Consider the following 20,797-nt stretch of genomic DNA (forward strand, 5'->3'; position numbering starts at 1 on the left):
TTGAGACAAACGCCTCCCTTTACCAATCAGAGAAAAAAGAAACAAGCGGTAATAAGTGTAAGTTCATTGACGCAGACATTAAGAGTGAACTGGTGAGCCCATCAGTTGCTAAACAAAACAGCAGCACCGAAGCATTTCAATTCAAGGGTGGTTGGTGGCTTGTAAGTCAGTTCCCTGCTAAGTATTAAATATGATCATACGTTACGTGGAGATTAGTTTAGTGTTCGAGTAGACTGTGTGGTTGCTCCATAATGTCGTGTGCGTCCATGTTTCCGGAGCAGACCTTTCTCTGATTTTCTACGATAAGAGCTTTTTTGAATTTTGTTTCCAACTCCTTTTTCACTTCACAACAACTGCATCCAGTGAACCCCCACATATTCACAGATTTTTTAATAATATATATATATATATATATATGTTGGCTATACAATGTTTTTTCGTGCTCAGTCAATACAGTTTGTAAAAAATAAGTAAATTAATGAATGAATTCAATACAATTTTAACTTTGGCACCATTTGGTGGACTCATGGTGTTGTTGTCAGATGGAATTCATTGTTAGTGTTTTTTTTTTTTTATGTGCTTTTGAGATGTCCTATTTTGTTGGCAGCCCTTGACAGCACCTTTCTGATTCTTTCCCAATATGTGTAGTCTACCCCGCCATTACAATATGGCTGTATTCCCTGATAGTTATTATTATGTGTAAATGCCAAAAGGTGAGTTTAATGACTTTATAGCGTTTGTCTAAAATGCTTGTTTGGTGGCTTGGTTTAGCCAACATTGTCCCCATGAATTTCTTGTGCCATTGCACAAGTCGACAGATAGATGTGACAGTGGAGATCGTCCAGATTTAATCCTGCAGTTTGGCGGAGCCTACGTACCTACTTTTTAATCACAGAATTTGCCGCTATCTCCTGGAAATCTATGTTTATAGTGATTGTTTTTATGGGTTTTTACAGTAGTAGCCACTGTACTTACTGTAATTCCCTCACACGTGGGAAAGGAGTCGCTATGCACTTTTTAGCCAGTTATTAAATGCAGATACTCACACGCTGACTTGCTGACAGGCCCCGCCTCTTAAAGACTCCTATCGAACTCTCACACACTATAATGCGTAGAGTATTTTTGCTATTCAAATACATTTAAAGTGTGTTCAAAGTACCAATTCAAATGTGTTTAAAGTCTGTGGGAGGGTTGAAACTGCTGTAAAAAAAAAAAAAATGCCTTCGCCTCTATCATGTGTGTCCCCAGTCTTCCTCTCACCATCATCATCATCATCATCATCATGCATCCCAACCACACACGCTCACACAAATACACACAGGCGTAGGGTGCCAGCTGGCGTCCTCCCCCGCCGACGTAGCGCCGCAGGGACGGGGGATGGCGCGTGCTCGGCTCCGAGGCAACATTCTCACGGCTGTTGTTACATAAGCGAAGGCTTTGCCATCACGTGACAAACGCGCCATATAAACATGGAGGTCAGTGTAGATACCATGACGAGGCAGCGGAGTCACGGTGGGTGGGTGTGATGTAGTTCAAAGTCAATAGTTGTTGATTAGAGATTGAAAAATAAGATTTAAAAAATTGAGATTAAAAAAAAAAAAAACATGGTAAAACAGACACCGAGCCCTGCCGCGAATGGCGAAAAAAAATGGTAAATGACTGGCAATTGACATGGGAAAGAACAGGGCTCGTTTGACTTGTTAGAATATCTGAATCTCCCCTCCGGTTGCCGATTGGATGTCAAGATGGATTAGCGTCATCCTAAAAATTGACCGCCGGTGTTTTGGCGCTGGGCTTCGGGGTTTACAAAGAACAAATGGATTTCCCTTGATTGTACGAAGCCGTAACCAAGCGGACAAATCATGTTCGGTCACGTCTGCGTCTGCGCCGTCTTTCATGTTCGGACAAAAAGTCAGGCGTTAGACGTAAAGCGCTAAGTTCCAGTGGACGCTCATGACTGATCTCCGATGTGGTCTCTCCATATTGTTGTGTTGTGCGTCCACGTTTGAAGGACTTCTCTCACGATGGTAGCTAGACTCAATCACTTCTCTGGCGCCGCTGTCCTATGAGGGCCCCCGTGCAGGGTGACAAGGGGTTACATTAAAAGGGGTTTTAAGATTCGTCGCAAGGACTCCGTTGTTGTTTTTTTTCCACCTGTCCCTCGGGATAGCCTCGCTAATCACTCTTGTCGTTTATAATCTGCCGCGTCCACGCCGTGTGTATATTTAAAGGCAGGAAGGCTCCGATTAGAGCCGTGAGCAGGAAGGGGAGGGTAGTAGTGGATGGGTGACGGTGGAGGCGGGGTCGGAGTTTGTCGAGCAGCGTGCAGCCTCACATTGGGAGCCATGTGAGCGATCCTAATGCTCAGGCAGTTAAGAAGATGGTGCAGGAAATGGGTTTCTTCATGGCCAAAAAAAAAGGGCCATTCCTGCTTGTGTGGTTGGTATTTGGTGGGGGTCAGGGGGAGGCGTCAGGTCGTCAGACAAAACCTGATGTTAGTCCAGAAACCATGATGTTAAGTTGTCTTTCTAAATTGACCTAACGTATGTTTTTATAAAAATCAAAGACCATTTGAAGTGTTCAAAAATCCACGATATAGAGAGACCGTACAGCGCATCGGCGACTGTGGCTCTAATTTGCACGTCAGGGCAGAACGGTGCGTAAGTAAACTGTGAAAACCCATGAAAAATGATTGCTTACAAAAATCAAATAAAAATCAGCAAAATAACGGGGTTTAGCACTGTACATGTTTTTGGACTGTGGGAGGAAGTGGGATTAGCGATGCAGCACAGTAAGAACTTGCAACATTGTCATTATCAGGGCTAAATAGGCGATAAAGGCAAGCGTTCCCTTTCTTCTCTTCCCGGACGTACGCGGACCATTTGGCCACTCGAGGTCGTCTTTTGGGAGAGCGGTAAACAGCGTTGGCTGATGATGCGGGTGAGGCAGCGAGGTCGCCTGCTAGCTTGCCCGCGGCGCTTCCTCTCCACATTTAGACCATTTAATCCGGTCTGTTTGACTCGTGGGTGCCAGGTGCAGAAGTGATGTGGCGCCTGGAGCGTTTCCCTCGCCGCGACTTATCAAAGCACAACTATGTGAGGACGAAGTTGGCGACGGTGCTGCCAACGTAATTCGTTTAGTGACCAAAAAAGAAATCGACATAAATTACATTATTGTCATTTGTCTTCCCCCCACCTCTTTCCTAAATATCACTGTAGTGACCCATAAGAGGGAGACATTCACCAGGGAGGCGTGTCTTCAAGGAAGGGGCAGGAGATGAAAGGGTCAACGGGAGTTGCTGGCTTCAAAGGGAGTGGGTGGCTGTTTGATGTGAAAACGCGTTTGAATGTGGAGCGTAAAGTGACATGACTGGTTCTCGTCTCATCATCTTTTATTTCCACAACATATCTAATATGTGCGTGTTCGGAACCAACAAAGACGGTTTTTGAACTGTTCAGCGAATCTAACTTTTGTTTTTTGTTAATGTCAAAGACAAGTTAGAGTAGTCTTAACATCCGTGTTTTCCAAAACATCAGACAATTTTGACTGTTCAGCAAATCTAACATTCTTGTCGTTGTAATCATCAAAGTTACAATATTCAACAAATGCAACATTGGAATGTGTTCCAAAACATCAAAGACCATTTAGAATACTCAGCAGCCCTATGGGGGGGGGGGGGGGGGCACAAGCCAGTGCAAACTGTAGGCCGGTCCCAAGCCCGGATAAATGCAGCGGGTTGCGTCAGGAAGGGCATCCGGCATTAAAACCTTGCCAAACAAATATGAGCGTTCATCCAAAGAATTCCATACCGGAATTAACAACGTCCGCCACCGGCGCCGTCAACCTGCAGGGCGCCGGTGGAAATTCAGCTACTGTGGGTCGAAGTCGAAGAAGAAGAAGAAGAAGAAGATGGTGGCGGAACCTCACAGTACAGGAAATCATACAAGGAGAAAGGTTAGCTGAGAAGAAGTGGGACACTGAAAGGCCCGAGGATGCAATGCAAGGGTAATGTGTACTCTTTAAAAAAAAATAAAAAATAAAAATAAAAAACACACACTTTTTGAAGCCTGTGTTGAGTCTCGATCACGTTGCCAGACTGATTACAAACATCAAGACGGGATAATTAGCCGTATCTTCATTTGTCAGGGCCTTCAGCCGCGGTTCCGCTCCACAAATACACTCATTATATGACTCCATCAAGACTATTTGTGTTTGATTCCAATTTTTTTTTTTTTTTTTTTTTTTTTGCCCCCTTATCTAAGGAGCGTACGTTAAATATGTACACTATCGATGCAAATTCAGCAGCTGGAGCGGTGATTTACGAAGCAGGTATCTCCCTCAAGGGCGCAGCACTTATCATGTATCGTATGTATCGTCGTCTTATTGTGTACCTGACGAGCCCGGCGCGAGGCAGATAACTGTCTCCGTGGCAACCGGCGTGGATAGAACAAGTCGTAGTGATGTGCGAGCGACAGTAGAGTCGACGGTATGTATGTGTGTGTCTTTTGCTGAAATGACTCACAGAGCGCACAAATCCTCAGGAAGTCTTCCGCTGCGTAAACTGCTGTCGCGGGCTTAACATTATACCCCTCCCTCCATCCCTTCATCTCTCCATCCATCACTCTATCACAGATCACCTTCTTTAACCGTACACACCCCGGACACTTTATTAGGTACACTTCATGACATCTAATTGAAGAGCGACAGCAAAACAAATGTGCTTCTACGAAATGAATAATGCTCATTATTCATTGAACAATATATGGTTATTTTTGGTGGTTAATGGTGGAGAAGTGCAATGCATCATACTGGGAAAGGTGTTAACATTTTCACCCGCCTCGTCTCAATAAATATGTATTGTTTCGGTTGAATAAGTGTTCCTTCGCTCACTTGTGGAAATGTTGCCTGAAAGTTTTTTCTTTGGTTTTGTTTCGTTTTTAACCATCTGTCTCATTTATTTCTCGGAGGGCAGAGTGCGCGTGTATGTGTGTGTGTGTGTGTGTGTGTTTGAATGTGTGCATGTCCTCATTGTGTCAGATGACTGCCCCTCCCTCCAGGCAACTGCCAGCATCCAGCTCCGGTTTAGGAGGCAGAAATATGAATGATTGACAGCGTGTGTGTGCGTGTGTGTGTGTGTGTGTTTGTTTCTGGGGACAAAAACATTGTCTACTCCACAACAGTTGCCTGTATATCCTCTGAAACACAACACAATACAATATACCAATACACGCAGGTATATTTTCTTTATCCTCTGCAAAACACAACTAATATCGCTGTAGCTTACTCAGTCACATAGTTTGGAACGCTTCTGTGTGTATTATGCGTGCGTTTGTATTATACTGCCCCCTAGCTGTCCAAGCCAAAAAAAGCAGAAGGAAAACAAAATCAATGGGCACTGAAGCATGAAATCATGATGCACAATATATATATATATATATATATAATGATATTGTTAATGTATAATGTATGTTTTTATAAATTACAATACTGTAGAGTGCTATTTTTCTCATTAAAAAAAACGTGACAAAAATTTGTTACGGATTACTGGCTGGAAAATGGATGGATGGCTATTGTGATAGTGTACCTAATATTGTGGATGGTATTAGTAGTCGTGTATAGTCACACTACATAAAAAGTATGACATACAGTGGAAACTCTCTGGTCGAAAACATCCATTACAAGACACTGGCCGAGATCTTCATTTTTTTCCTATTTCCCATCCATGCTAATTTGTTTAAAAGCTTCGGGTCTCGTCAACCAACAATAAATTAAAATGTGGATGTTGTGTGTTTCTTTTGCAGAAAGTGAGTGAGAAAGTGGGCGGAGCCGAGGGAACAAAGCTCGATGAGGACTTCACCGAAATGGAAAAGGCGAGACAAAACTCCATGAAGCGGTCCATCAGCAACGCGTGTGGAAAGAATTATTATCAAAGTTTGCTTTCTCACATGTGCAGAAGGTGGACACCACCACCCGGGCAGTGATGGACATCATGACCAAGACTACAGAGTACCTGCAGCCCAACCCAGGTGACAATGCCCAGAAGCTCATTATTTCTATTCTCAGCGTTATTAGTTTCCTGTTTTTATTGTTGTTGTTTTTTTTATTCTTCAAACAAACCTTTGCTACTTAGCGTCGCCAATCCCTCTCGTAGCCAAAATCACCCCAAATGGACCATCGTGGACTTTTTTGTGGATTTCCTCATAGATGTCTACCAGATTTCATGTTGCTCAGTGAAACTGGCTTCAGGGACTTCATTTTTAAATGAGGGATCCTACCAAATGTAAATTGTTTGAAACAGTTTTTGTTGCGTTTTTCACAATGGCGAAAACTAAAAAATCTTTACAATTTAGTGTCGGCCATCTGTCTAGTATACGTGGTTCAAATTTGGTAGCAATCAGACAAAATCTCTAGGCTAATGGCCCAAATCACCCAGAAAGTCCACTTCAAACCAAAATGGCAAACTTGGCGTGTCTTTTCAGCCATGGGTTCTTGAGACTTTTTTTTTTTGGGGGGGGGGGGGGTCTACTCATGATAGACATGCCTACCAAATTTCATGTTGCTAAGTGAAACTGGCTTCAAGGGCTGAATTTTCCAATGAAAAACCAAATGAGCATGTTGATTCGAGATTTAAAAATAAAACAAATAATTAGAGATTTAAAAAATTGAGATTAAAAAAAAAAAAACATGGTAAAACAGGCACCGGAGCCCTGCCGCGAATGGCGAAAAAAAATGGTAAATGACTGGCAATTGACATGGGAAAGAACAGGGCTCGTTTGACTTGTTAGAATATCTGAATCTCCCCTCTGGTTGCCGATTGGATGTCAAGATGGATTAGCGTCATCCTAAAAATTGACCGCCGGTGTTTTGCCGCTGGTCTTCGGGGTTTACAAAGAACAAATGGATTTCCCTTGATTGTACGAAGCCGTAACCAAGCGGACAAATCATGCCTGCGGCATGTTGGTGAGTTTTTAGGGATGGCGAGTCAAGCTTCTCTGCTATGCTCCACCAACGCGCAATGACAAACGCTCAAAATATTCCCCATTTTGCCTCAGCCGTCATTAGGACATGTGGTTCAAATTTGCGAGCAATTGAACAAATGTTCCAATCTCTAGGACAAGGTCCATCTTTGAAGGGCAGCCGTAAACTGTCAACCTAAAATGACCATTTTGAACAAAACTGGGCATCTTTTTGGGCATTTCTTCTTGAGACTTTTATGTATGTCTACTCATGATCGACATACAGTATGGACCAAAGTTCATGTTGCTAAGTGAAATTAGCTTCGTGGGCTGAAATGTCCCCCCCAAATCCTGGTGTGCAACCTAAAATGACAGACTTCCTGTGCTTTTTCAGGGGTGGCTTGTTGAGACTTGTCGTAGTCGCCACCACTCCAAATCATAACTTGTCACCAGGATCAACATCCCTGCGGAACTTTGTGCTTTTAAGCGTGGAAAAGCCTTTTCAAATGAAGAGTTTGTTGCGTGTGCTCAGGCCACGACTATCTTGAGAGTAAAACTAATAAAAATGTTTTGGCAAAGCTGACTTTTGACGTGTTCATCGATGTGCATTTAAGGACAAGTCAACATCCATCGTTCCGTCTTCAGAATATAGATTACTTGACGGCATTTAGCAAGGGCCTAGTTATTCCAGAACCGTGTGTTCTGTGTTCTCTTTGTTTTTTTCCTTGCAGCCACCAGAGCCAAGATGAGCATGATGAACTCCATGTCTCGCATGCGCGGCCAGGAGAAGGGACCCGGCTACACCCAGACAGAAGCCGTCCTGGGAGAGTCCATGCAGCGCTTCGGTCGGGAGCTCAGCGAGGAGTCCAATTTCGGTGACCTTTTTTTTAAGATAGCTAGAATATATGTAGTGTGTATTAAACTGTTGATATGCATAATCCAGTATGTATGCATAATATTGCACATTGCGCACATCTCATTTACCGAGCTGTTGTAGACGCGGCTGAGTTTGCTTTGTGTTCCTGAGGCCTGGCTCTGATCGACGCCGGCGAATGCATGCGCGAGCTGGCAGAGGTTAAGGACGCCCTGGACATGGAAGTCAAGCAGAACTTCATCGACCCGCTGCAGAACCTCCACGAGAAGGACCTCAAGGAGATCCAGGTTGGTTTCATATTAACTCGGCCAACAGGTGACATTCAAGACTAAATGGCGGATGTGGGGCACTCGAGTCGCATTATTTGACTCGTACTCGTACTTGACTCAGACTTTGTCGCCAAGTTTAGGACTTGGCACTTGCTGGGCTGGAACTTATGAAAGACTTGATTTGACTTAGACTTGAACTGCATGACTAAACATTTGACAATTTTAATTTTCAAGTGTGCCATTTGTTTTCTTTTTGAATGAAAATATATTTTTGGTGTAGTCCACGCAAACCTGGCAACCCGCTCGTATGCTATGACAGGATGATTACATTTTGGATTCAAGGATTCCAAAATTACCTCTGTTTGCTAAATGTTAGAACAATGAGAGAGTGATTTTTTTTTTTCCAGACAATTTTTCATGGCTTTCTTCAAAGTCAGAACTTTTTTTGTATTTTGTACCATTGCCTTTAAATGGTATGATTTGGGTGAAACGTTTTGTATATCCTGCCACAAGATTCTCTCAATAGTTGGCAGGAATTTTGGCCCATTCCTTCTGACAGAATTGCTGTAAGGGAGCCAAGTTTGTAGGCCGCCTTGCTTGCACATGCCTATTAAGGTCTGGCCAAAACTTTTCAATAGGATTGAGATCAGGGCTTTGTAAATTCATAAGCCACACACCAAGTATGCTTCAGGTCATTGTCCATTTGGAAGACTCATTTGCGCCCAAAAGTCCTGGCTGATGTCTTGAGATCTTGTTCATGATGCCATCTATTTTGTGAAGTGCACCAGTTCCTCCTTAGGCAAAGCAACCCCGCAACATGATGTTGCCACCCACGTATTTCAAAGTTTCAAGCTTCCCTGTTTTTCCTCTAAACGTAACGATCCTCATTATGGCCAAACAGTTAAATTTTAGTTCCATCAGACCACAGGACTCCATGACTCAAAAAAATTGCAAACTGTGATCTGGCTTGTTGGTGTTTGTTTGGGAGTAATGGCTTCTTCCTGGGAGTGGCCTTTCAGCCCATGTCAGTACAGTACTCATTTCACTGTGGATAATAACACACTGTTACCAACTTCAGCAAGCATCTTCACAACGTCTTTTGCTTGTGTTTTTTTTTTTTTTTTTTTTTCAGCTTTGTACATTTCGAACCAAAGCACATTCATCTCTTGGACACAGAACCCATCTCCTTCCTGAGCGGTGTGATGGCCGTACATTCCCATGTTGTCTATACTTGGTTATAATTGTTTGAGCAGATGAATGTGGCACCTTCAGGCATCTGGAAATTGCACCCAAGGATGACCCAGACTTGTGCATGTCCACAATTCACTTTCTGATGTTTCGGCTGATTTCTTTTGAGTTTTCATGATGCTACACAAAGAAGGAGTGTGTTTCCATTGTGCCTTCAAATATATCCACAACTGAGTCTCTCACTCAAATGTTATCAATAGACCGATCAGAAGCTTCCAAAGACATGACATCATCTGGGTTTTCCCAAAATGTTTTAAAGACATAGTAATTTTACTTTATTTAAACTTCTGACTTTGAAGAAAGTAATGGGGGAAAAAATCCTCATTATTCTGACATTTAACAAGTAGAAATAGTTTTGGTAATCCTAATTAACCAAAAACAGGAAGGGTTTATTTAGCCTGATTTCATGTCAGACATTGAACTGAAAGCTATGTTAACGTAACAGTTTAGCGCACCATTAGCTGATCAAATATTAACTAAGCTTCATGTCGCATGTGTGATTAATTGAAAAGGTAATAATGTAATAGACACTACAGATACTGGTTTGGGACCATTAAAAGCTATTTACGTATAAGCTATTGCGAATGTGTGACTAGAGCTAACGTTAACGCAAGTACAGATACTGAGTGCAAAGTGGCTAGAGTGTGCGAAATGTAGTGACTGAGCAAGATTTTATTACTTGTCTTGCTTAACTTAAGTGGTGACTTTACTCAACTTGCTTGGAATTTAGAGGGGGACTCGATTTGCCATAGGAAGTGTTGGACTTTCTGAAAATGTGAAGATTCAGACTCGAGACTTACGTATGACGAGCACATACCGATACATGACTTACGCCCAACTGTGCTGAATGTCGTACCTGACGTCTCACAGCATCACCTGAAGAAGATGGAGGGCCGGCGTCTGGACTTCGACTACAAGAAGAAGCGCCAGGGCAAAGTGACGGACGACGAGCTCAAGCAAGCGCTGGAGAAGTTTGACGAATCCAAGGACATCGCCGAGCTCAGCATGTTTAACCTGCTGGAGAGCGACGTAAGCGTCAGCCCGTTTCGCACAGAGACCCCGCAAAATTGCTGTAACAGAAGTCCTGCCGTTAATATGCGTCACTATAAAGTGTCCTCATCAGAATCATTCAGTCTTCATCAAAATCAAACTCTGAGGCCTTATTATGAGGAGGCAAACAACCTTGATTTATGAACTTCATTGGTTCACGGGGCATCCTAACAAGATCACCTGATCTGGCTCCTCTCGATGCCATCAGAGCCATAAGAGATCCCGACTTTTGGTGTCATGAATCAACGAAAACCTTTTTGCGTTGACAGATCGAGCAGGTGAGCCAGCTGGCGGCGTTGGTCCACGCCCAGGTGGAATATCACAGCCGGGCCGCCGAGATCCTCACGCAGCTGTGCAGCAAGATCGATGAACGGTCAGTGGTTCCTTCAAAGTCCCCTCGAATGATTTTTAACTTACTGTGACAACAGCAATAAAGAATACCATTCTGCTCGCTAAAATGTGTGATTTTTCTCAGTCAACCAGCTTATGATCATCTGCAACAGTTGAATCGAGGCAACTTGACTTTTCGTGTTTGTCGAATTTGTTGCTTTTTTTCTTGATTTCCGAAAATATTCAAATATGTCTTAGACAACTACGCTATTAGGTTAACAAATTATCTTAAATCAAGGCAAAATATGCTTGCTATGTCTCCTTACCAGGCAGGCAGTTTTTGTGTAAGAGCATCTCGCGGTTTTTTTTTCCCTTAAAAATCTTATAAGCGTATTATATATTGTTCAGATTTTTATTACTGGTCATGAGTAAATTTCGCTGAAAATAAATATCTCAATTCTATAGGTTTAAGGAGTATAAATACACTCAAGACATTGGTGGGTTTTTCTGAGGCTCGTCGTATTTACTTGTTTGAAGAAATCTTTCAAATGTTCCTGTTCTATTGGCAGATACTGGTTTGTAGATTAAGTAATACAGTAAACACTGTACGTCATTTCTTAACTTTTCATAACATCTTTTCAGTGTGTTCGCTCTGCCTCCCTTTGTTTCGGACCTTTTGACCAGTTGCGCTTGTGTCGTCGGCTGTGTAGGATAAAGGATTGTTCCCACAAGCCCCGGAAAGAGTACGTCCCCAAGCCTCGCACCACTCTGGATTTCTCCTCCATCAGCGAGAACCACAATGGAGGCATTCACAGCGCTCGTTCTCCGGGTGAGTGCGGACCCAGGAACCTTGCAAAAACAGGCTCAGAAACATGTCAGAAAATAAACCATTTCCCATCGAGAAAAGACTGTTTCTGGCCATGTTTTGGTACCACTTTACAAGTACTCTTGTTTATAAATTGGTTAATAACTAGGTTATTAATGAATAATAAAGCCTTAATAAACTGATGTAAGCCAACTCACCTACCAAATCGTGAGCGCATTTGTTATTGAAAACTCTTAAGTGAGTCATGTATAATAACTTTGTATTGAGGTTTAAGAAAGTGTTAGTAATAGTGTAATTAACCCTATTTAGCTTCCCTTGTTATAATTATCAATTAGTTATTAATATTTCACGAAGCCTTAATAAACTGCAGTAAGTCATTAAATAACCGAAGGGAGATAAATGTGAAGATTCATACTTGAGACTTGCCGTCAACTGATTATTAAGGCTTTATTACACCTTTACTAATGCATTCATCATATATTTATGAGGTTTCCCTTATTGTAATTATCAGTTGGTTGTTAACACTTAATAAAGCCTTAAACAACTGCAAGCTGTCATTAAATCACCTCCCACTAACCAAATAGTAAGCCCAAACCTATTGAAAACAGTCATGATAAGTGTTTATTAAGGCATTATTATATGTTTTTGAACCTGTTCATAAGCCATTTATTAGGTCTCCCTTATTTTAAAGCAGTACTGACATTTCTACTTCTGTATTAATTTCTTTTGCACACAGTTTTTAATTTCTGCTGTCAATTCTCAAAAATGAGCAACTTAAATGTTTTTTTTTTTTTTTTTTTAAAGCATTTGTGCCAATTCGTTTGCTAATTAGCATGTAGCTACCATTTGAGAATTCACAGCGACACCTGAAGGTCATCTCCACGCAAATACAGCACAGCTCGGGAATTTGGGAAAACAAATAAATCAACCAATTGCAATTGTATGTTATTTAAAAAAGAATTTCATAATAAAAAATGAAATGGAAAAAGAATGTCAAATATATATATATCAATTATGCACATAAAATAATAATTTAAACAACTGCATTTGGATTAATATTTTTTTTACTTTTACTTCAAATTTACCCTGCTAACAATTACAACTGTATTTTTCAATTAAAATGTTTAAATTACATACAATATATTAGTAAACTGAAACATTAATATAACTAAAAATAAATATATTAAAAATATTGTATAGATTGTATAAATTGTGTAAATGAAAAAATATATTGAAAAATGACACATTAACAACTTAATGGTTTTCCATTTAAGTAACAACATTGAAGTGTGGTTGACTATACATTAAAATAAGTGTTGTGGGGCTGCAAGTCACTGTTATTTTAATAATCAGTAAATCTGTCGATAATTTTTGGGATTAATCAATGAATTCGATAAAAAAAATTAATATCCATCCCTTTATTGAAGAACAAGACATTATTTCAAATTGACAGTGTCAAAAAAATTAAATAAAAATGCAGAACTATAAATTGAATAGAATTCAGTTACTGGTTTGGTACTTATTTTTGGTCCAAAAATTGGCAAAACTGTTGATCATTCTTTTCCAAAGTAAAAGTAGACATTTGCAAATGTCTTATTTACTGTTGAGAGGCTAAAATCTGAGGATTTGGACAATTTGAAATTAAACAATGAACTGAATGATCATAATCCTTTTTATAATCGATTAGTTGTCAATGAAGGGTTGCCCCTCTGAAGTGTTGACTAATAAGTGGTTTTGTGTGGACATATCCTTATTCCGTTTGCTAATGTTCTCTCTTATTTTTTTCCCTAGCTCCTTTTTCGACTTTTTTTTTTTTTTTTTTTTTTTTTAAACGTGCGCAATCGGCAACAAATAAAGTTTTTTTTTTTTTCTTCCTCCCTTTCTCCTTTGTGTTGACTGGCGCAGGGGCGAGGTCACCAGGTGAGGCTTCGTTGAGGTCACACGTGCCGCCCACGCCCCCGCTTCACTTGACCTCCACGTTTATCCTGGACTTGAACTGACTTCCTGTGTTTTTTCCCTCCTTCCCTCTTTTCCCTCTCGCTCACGCCGCCGCTTCCCGTTTGCAGCGAGGTCTCCAGGTGAGACAAAGCAGAAGGTTCAGCGTCGTCATCTCATCCATCGTCGCCCCGCCTTTTATGTTAAAAGAGCGAGTTTGCTCACCCCCCCCCCCCCCATTGACATTCTTTCTTTCCATCCATCTACATTTGCTTTTGCTGTGATGCATTTTCTTGGGGGGAGGTCTCACCTCTGTTCTCCTTTCCCCTTTCACAGCAAGATCACCAGGTGAGCACGAGTGACTGGCAGGAGACGCAACATCTCCGGATCGCTCTTTCCTCGTCCGTTAATGTTTTCATTTGAACGCAGTTGGCGGTTCCTCTTTGTCCGCAGTGCAGCGCACAAAAATCGTCTTCACTGATTTTGTGTGCTTGTCTGTCTAACCCCCTTGTTTCGTCTTTTGTTGTTCAAAATTTGACACTCAGGGAAACGCACAAGCAGCCCCAAAAATAAAAGTCAGCCCCATTCCAAAACAAAAATGTGCCTTTGAAACATTTGGAACCAATTTTTAAAACATTTATTTTTCAAATTTGTAATTCAATTTCATTAATTTGAATTTTATTGCATGTAATATTTGTATTTGAAACTTATTTTTTTGGTTCTAATTTGAATAAAAGTAGTTAAGTTTATTGTAGCTTATTTTTATACAGATTATAAAATATATATTTATTGTTGTTGTGATGTTGATTTTTAAATATTTCAATTTCAGCCTATTTTTAATGTATTTTTTTACAATACATTTTTGTTATTTTAATATATTTCTTCTAAGAAAGTAATGCCAATTTAATTTATTTTGTATTTTTTGTTTTAATATATATTCTTATTTTAGTACAAATTATAATTAATTAATTATTTAATTATAATAATTATGGCCATAAATCCACGGCTACTGTCACGAAATAACAAAATCGAATGAATTTTGCTCTGCCGCACTCGAAAGGTCACAAAAATTGCAACATAAAAAACAATCCTTTTGCAGTTTGTCAGAAAAGGATGGCTGAGGTTAAAGGTCAAATCTATTGGGTTGATGTCCCTTGAGCAAAAAAAGAGGAAATGTGGAGTTAATTTCATGTTTTCAGTCAACCAAAACCATTAAGAATTGTATTTTGTTTTTAAAAAAAATAATAATAATAATAATCACATTTTTATTTAAAGTAATAAGTAATAGTTTTCAATAAGTTTAGACACTCTTAAAAATATAAATGGACTTTTTCTGTTTCTACTTTTTTACCTGGAAATTCTTTTTCAAGTTTAGTTTATATTCTGTTTTATTCTTTGTAGTCATTTTATTAGTTGCATTTTTATTTTTAATTAATTTGTAGGTTTATATTTATTATATTACTGTTTTATATATATATTTCTTTTTTTTCAGTTTTAGTTTTTTTTTGTAATTCATTCATTCATTCATTTCCCGTACCGCTTATCCTCACTAGGGTCGCGGGTGTGCTTTGTTTTTTGTTTTTTCTTTTAATTTACTTCTACTTTATTGGTACATTTTATTTCAGTTTTGTATTTTTTTTTGTTTTGTTAATATAACGCTATTTTATTTGACCTTTCTTTACTTTCATTTTTCTTCATTTATTTGAAACGTGTGCTTCAGGTTAGCTTAGCATAGTAGTAGTTCCACTTTTGATGACCAAAATGTCAAACTACACCTTTAATGAACCACTGTGTGTCAAATTGTTGTCGTAGCCATCTTGTTACTGACCTTTTCCTTCTTTGGCTTTCTCTTTCGGCTGCGCATCCTTTCGCCCGTCTTCTTGTATTCAGCCCGGTCACCAGGTGAGACCAATCAATCCAGCAACTTCCTTTTTTTTTTGTGCATCTTCCTACCCTTGCCAACATTTTTTTTCCAGCCCCCATGGACCAGCCGTGCTGCCGCGCCCTCTACGATTTCGACCCTGAAAACGAGGGCGAGCTGGGCTTCAAGGAGGGCGACATCATCACTCTGACCAACAAGATCGATGAGAACTGGTACGAGGGGATGCTGCACGGCAACTCTGGCTTCTTCCCCATCAACTACGTAGACATCCTGGTGCCCCTGCCGCACTAGAGCGCCACCTGCCGCTCGTTGCAGTAATGCAGTAATGACCGTTGAAAAAAAATTCAACAACAGAAAAAAATCATCTCTTCCTTGAAAAACCCTTTCATTCCCAATTGAACCCAACTTAAGGGGCTCTATTTTCGTAGACAGTGCATCCGTGACGGCGCGCGAACGCCGGCGGATCCTGATTTTCATGTTTGCAAATTTGGCAGACCGTTCTGCTTCAAGCTGGGCGTTCCAGCGCAGTGAGGGAGTGTCGGTGGCAGAAAGTGGATCTAAACTTAAACCTGCTCAGAGTAGACTACCGGTCTAATGCAATTTTGGTGAATTTGATCTGGGCACAGGTAGTCGGATATTGAGCTCTGCTGACATATTTAAGTTAGTAGCGGTTATCACCGGCTCATTCTGTATTTATTTAGTTGCCACACTGGCCAGAGTAGTGACAAAGCTCCATTCACGCACGGATCACCGCGATTACGTATCGTCCTCTTCCGCACAGAGAACGATGCCATGTCTCCGTCGAGACATGGCATCAGTTGTGCCACATTTAAAGGGAATGAGAGGAGCCGCTTTGATTGGCGGCGACCGAAGTCATATGTAAAAACTCCCACAGTGGCGCAGCCCGCCCACTTTCAGATCCGCCGGCCTGCCCTGGTCTCCGAAATTACCAGCACCGGTCTAACCCGCCTCTGGCGCAACAGTTACGCCGCCCGCTACGCAGGATTTACGCCGTTCAGGAAAATAGAGCCCGTCTATATGCAACAACAAAGCAGCAAGCGGCCATCGAATAGTTTCAATTCTGCATCTGTGTGGTTCTCCATCCTCGTTTTTCACACCTTTCATAGTCCGCCATCCCACTTTGCGTCCGTCTCCATACTTTGTCAACGTCAGCTGCAGTAGATGTAATTTTCTCTAGAAAAAAACATCATGTGCATCATATCTTTTAGCAATCAAAAGGTAGATCAAAAGCAAGTGATTTTCACCTATATGGATGACGCCGACATCCTCCATATTTTTTGGGTTTGTTTTTCTTTTTTTTTCTTCTTCATATTTTTGGCATCCTGTGTGAAAAACAACGATGCATTGTTGTTGGTTTTTTGTTTTTTTTTAAATTAGATATTGGACAGCAGTTGTCTTGGCATGTTGTGTAAAATGGGGTTCAGATAACAAAATTAGTGAACAAAAAGTTTAAATTCCAACCATCTCCCACCAGTACTTTTATTTTTGCATGGGGGGGGGGGGGCAGTCTGTGTGAGAAATGCAACGTCCGAGCCATTGATTAGTGATGTCTCGATTTCACGAAAGATGTGACATGAAAATGAGAAAACTACGGATTGTTTGCTCCGTATAAAATCAAACATTTTTTGAATGATTGATTTTTTTAATTGTAAGGATACAATTTTATCTCATGTTCTAGAAAAAAAGAAACATCACATGTATACATTTTTTTAAATAGCTAGTTTTTTTCCACTTATAACAGTACGTGTTACATCTTTTTTTTAATCGTTTCATGAAATATTTTGAAAAGCCGTCATCTCGACATGTTGTGAACAAAAACAATTCAAAATTGGACTCACAAGCTCCAGTTTTGGGGTGTTTTCTGTTTTTCTGTTTTGAAATCAGTAATGTCGCTACAATAGAATTTTCACTCACGTTCTGGAAAAAAACATTAGTTAGCGACGGTAGACGACACAACCAATATTATCGTCAATATTTTCGGCATGTTGGAAAATGAGTTTGGGTAACAGAGTTAACAAACAAAAAGGTAGCAACGGCTTTCCGATGTCCACTTTCTCACTACTTGATTTTTGCGTGTGAGAGGTGGGCGATTCCAAAGCGTTTCCATTGAGTGTGACAATCTGCGTCCGAGCCAATGATTAGTGACGATGTGATTATACGAAAAACACAAATGGTGACGTCGCGTAAGAAAATCCAAATTGTATCTGTGAGTGCGTGATGTCGCACATCCGATAAGTGATCGAAGTGATGATGTGATTTTACGGAAAACAAGCTGTGACGTAACGTAAAACTATGGTGGGAAGTAGATGTTGTTGATTTTTAATCGGCAACAATAGATTTTCTCTGACATTCAAGAAATAATAATAATAATATTTGTAAAAAAGGAGATTTATGCAAGTGTTATTTGTTTGTCATGATACATCCGCCGTCCTTCGTCATGGTATTTTTTTCAATATCTTCGATATGTAACATAGGGTACACATACCAAAGTTATCAGTATTTTTATTTGTGTGTTTTTGGCGGTGCTAGTATGTGACATTCCACGTCCAAGCCACTGATAACTGTAGTGATGACGTGATTTTACGAAAAACACAAGTTGTGACGTAACGTAAGAAAACTCCAGTCCGAAATATCTGTTTGGTTTTCTTTTTATCGGCAACATTGTTATAATAGATTTTCGCTCACGTTGTACGAACATCACAATAGTTAGAGACAGTTGGCCAAAACAACTGTTTACAAGAATACATCCGACATGTGCAAAATGGGATTCACCTACTTTTATTTTTGCATGTTGAAAGATTCCAAAGTGTGTCCACGAGTGTTTGACATTCCACTTTCGAGCCAATGTTCAGTGAAGTGATGACATGATTTTACGAAAAACAAATGGTGGTGTGATGTAAGAAAACGACAGTGCGTGCGCTCTCTGTGAGCATTTCTTTTTTTCTTTCAAAACAGCAACTTGTGGACAAAAAACGTTGATGTCACGATATAATCCAACATGTAGAACTTTACTGCTTTGTTTTTTGTTTTGTTCGTCTGGCTGCATCCTCACTATCGTCCGGTAAGAATTTTCTCGTAGCTTAGCCAGTCGGAGAAACCAGACTTTTTTTTGTTTGTTTTTGTCTCGCCGGATTGAGATATTAACCCTTCAATATCCATTGATGTCATCTTCGTAGCTTGTGTAAAAGACGTAAGGAGAAAGTCAAACATTCCCATTGAGGACTCCTGTGGTTTGGTTTTCCACACAAAAAAAAAAACCTTTATGACAGGAATATTTGTGATGTGGTTGGCATGATTACCATAATAACGCGCACTGCAAGCGAGTAAGGGCGCAAAAAAAAAAAAAAAAAAAAAATTTGAAACGGCAAAAGAACACAAGTCCTTTTTTGTTTTAAAATTATTGCCATTATTGACATAAAATGTACAGTTGAGCCAAAATATTGAGTTTTGGGGGGATTGTGGTGACATTTTTGGGCTGGATATGACGCAAGTGGCAAAAAAAATGGTCAGAAGTCATGGTTGTGTTATTCATATCCAATGCTTCAAAGTCATAGTTTTGTTTACAGAGTCGACGTGTAGCTAGAGTTTAGCAACTCGGTAGGCCTCTGTACCATACTGCATAATCAGAATTGTTTAAAATGATGCATAAGGTTGTATTTCTGCAATCTATGAATTTTGAAAATGTCAAAATAAAAACAAATTACAAAGTGTCACGTGTGGGGAGTAGCTGGACCCAAGAGCAGGCGGAGGCAGAGGTAAAATGATGAAGACTTATGGAGGTGGTCCTGGATGTGTTGGCAGTGGACAGAACAGGCGGCAGGAATGACGTGGGTCAGGAACACAAGGGAGCACTGGGAACGAGGAGACACACGAGCGTTAACAAGGGAGCGAGGAGTTAAGTGGCTTACTTGAGTACGGTGGTGCCGTGGTACCGCGAGGAGAGGCTGCAATACTTAGGCGAGGATTTCCGGGAACAGGCAGGCTTATATACGCCGGTGGTGATGAGGCTGATTGGAGACAGGTGCTGAAAACAGAGAGGGGAGGGGGGAGCGAGAGAGCACAAAGCGCCCTCCCGGCTCCAATAATGGAACTGCAGGGCAGTACATGACAAAAAGGCCACTATTTTGCACGCTGCTTCTGTCATTTCCACCTCAAAGATTCAAAAATTCGACAAAAGGCACTCAAAATGTGACCAGTTTATGAAATATTTCTGGTTTAACAGTGAAAAGTTTTCCTTTGCTGTGAATGTAATAGGCCGCTGACAGGAATGGTTGCCTGCTGGATTAATATGCATCTAACCTGTCCACGTGCAGCGACTAAATGGCTACAATTCCCGTGTCGTTGGTCTTGTTGTTAGGGATTTAACGCGCCGACATTTCAGTTTGTGTAATAAATGTATTCTAAGCAGTCGGACGCGTCGAAGAGTAACGTACGTAGCTTGACGACCGTAGCCCCGTTTCCGTAAAAACGGCGCTAAGGCTTCTGTGAGGGCCGCGTGACAAACACTGCTCGCCACACCCTCGAGCTGGATTCTGATTGGTCCGCTCATTTTGGGTCGGATTATGCCGTTCAAGTGTCTGTTTTGCGCCTCCCTTCTTGTTTCTTGTCAAAAGAGAAACTTTCAACATGTTGCTGGCTATCCATGAATATCATGTTGTTATTTATTTATTTTTAATAAGGTTTATTTTCCCTCTTTTTTTTCTCTTTGACTTAAAAAAAATACAATGTGTATCTTTGCCCTCAATGAGGACTGTACAGCTATTTCTGTGCTTTCTTTTTTGTGTGTATGTGTGTGTAGTCGCTCAACCACAGTAACGTAATCTTATTTTTGTAACCATGACAAAGTATTGACATGACTATATAGATGTAAATATATATACACATAATAATATAAGACGGAAGGAAGAAGAGATTCTCTGTGCTGCACATGATTGTTTTTTTTTTCTTTTTCTCTCTGTTTTGTTTCATTCTTGCACTTTTTGGATTTGACGAGCGTAATCTTAATGTAAAGACAACAACGTCATAAGTCAATGTCATTTATTCCAATAAACTCAGAGAAATGTGATATGTTGTCACACTGATCTCGTCTTCTTGGACGATTACAGGGCAAGGACTAAAATACAGCTCAATATAAGATTGTCAAAAAATGTGTCATAATGACGGAAATGTTGAGATGAGATCGATATCGTTACTGTGTCATCACGATGTTAACACGTTTCGACAAAGTTACTCGAGTTTAAAAATAAACTACAAGAAGTGAAGAGTTTAGCGTTAAGGTATTTCATTTTTAACAGGGGTGTGCACAGATAAACCCAAAGTGGTGCTCAAGCACCAGCCCTTTTGCCCTTGCCCAAAAAAAAAAAAAAAAAAGTACCCTTTTTTTGTCCGGCACCTTTCCTTTTGGCA

General features: G+C 40.4%; 1 protein-coding gene across 6 annotated transcripts in view; it reads left to right on the top strand.

The window, feature by feature from the left end:
- Positions 1-20,456, top strand: part of sh3gl2a (SH3 domain containing GRB2 like 2a, endophilin A1) — a 34,961-nt gene extending 14,505 nt beyond the window's left edge. Inside the window, exons 2-12 of one of the 6 annotated variants that reach the window (XM_061770825.1) lie at positions 5,802-5,870; positions 5,954-6,026; positions 7,688-7,831; positions 7,984-8,117; positions 10,218-10,376; positions 10,667-10,770; positions 11,438-11,556; positions 13,459-13,473; positions 13,620-13,631; positions 13,825-15,390; positions 15,465-20,456. In XM_061770825.1, coding sequence (XP_061626809.1) covers positions 5,802-5,870; positions 5,954-6,026; positions 7,688-7,831; positions 7,984-8,117; positions 10,218-10,376; positions 10,667-10,770; positions 11,438-11,556; positions 13,459-13,473; positions 13,620-13,631; positions 13,825-13,850 — 855 coding nt within the window. In that variant the 3' untranslated portion in view covers positions 13,851-15,390; positions 15,465-20,456. The other 5 variants (XM_061770823.1, XM_061770821.1, XM_061770826.1 and 2 more) reach the window with 5 other exon arrangements.
- Positions 20,457-20,797: the final 341 nt, after the last annotated feature.

This window comes from Phyllopteryx taeniolatus, chromosome 4 (genome assembly GCF_024500385.1).
Source record: "Phyllopteryx taeniolatus isolate TA_2022b chromosome 4, UOR_Ptae_1.2, whole genome shotgun sequence".
Classification (NCBI taxonomy): Eukaryota; Metazoa; Chordata; class Actinopteri; order Syngnathiformes; family Syngnathidae; genus Phyllopteryx; species Phyllopteryx taeniolatus.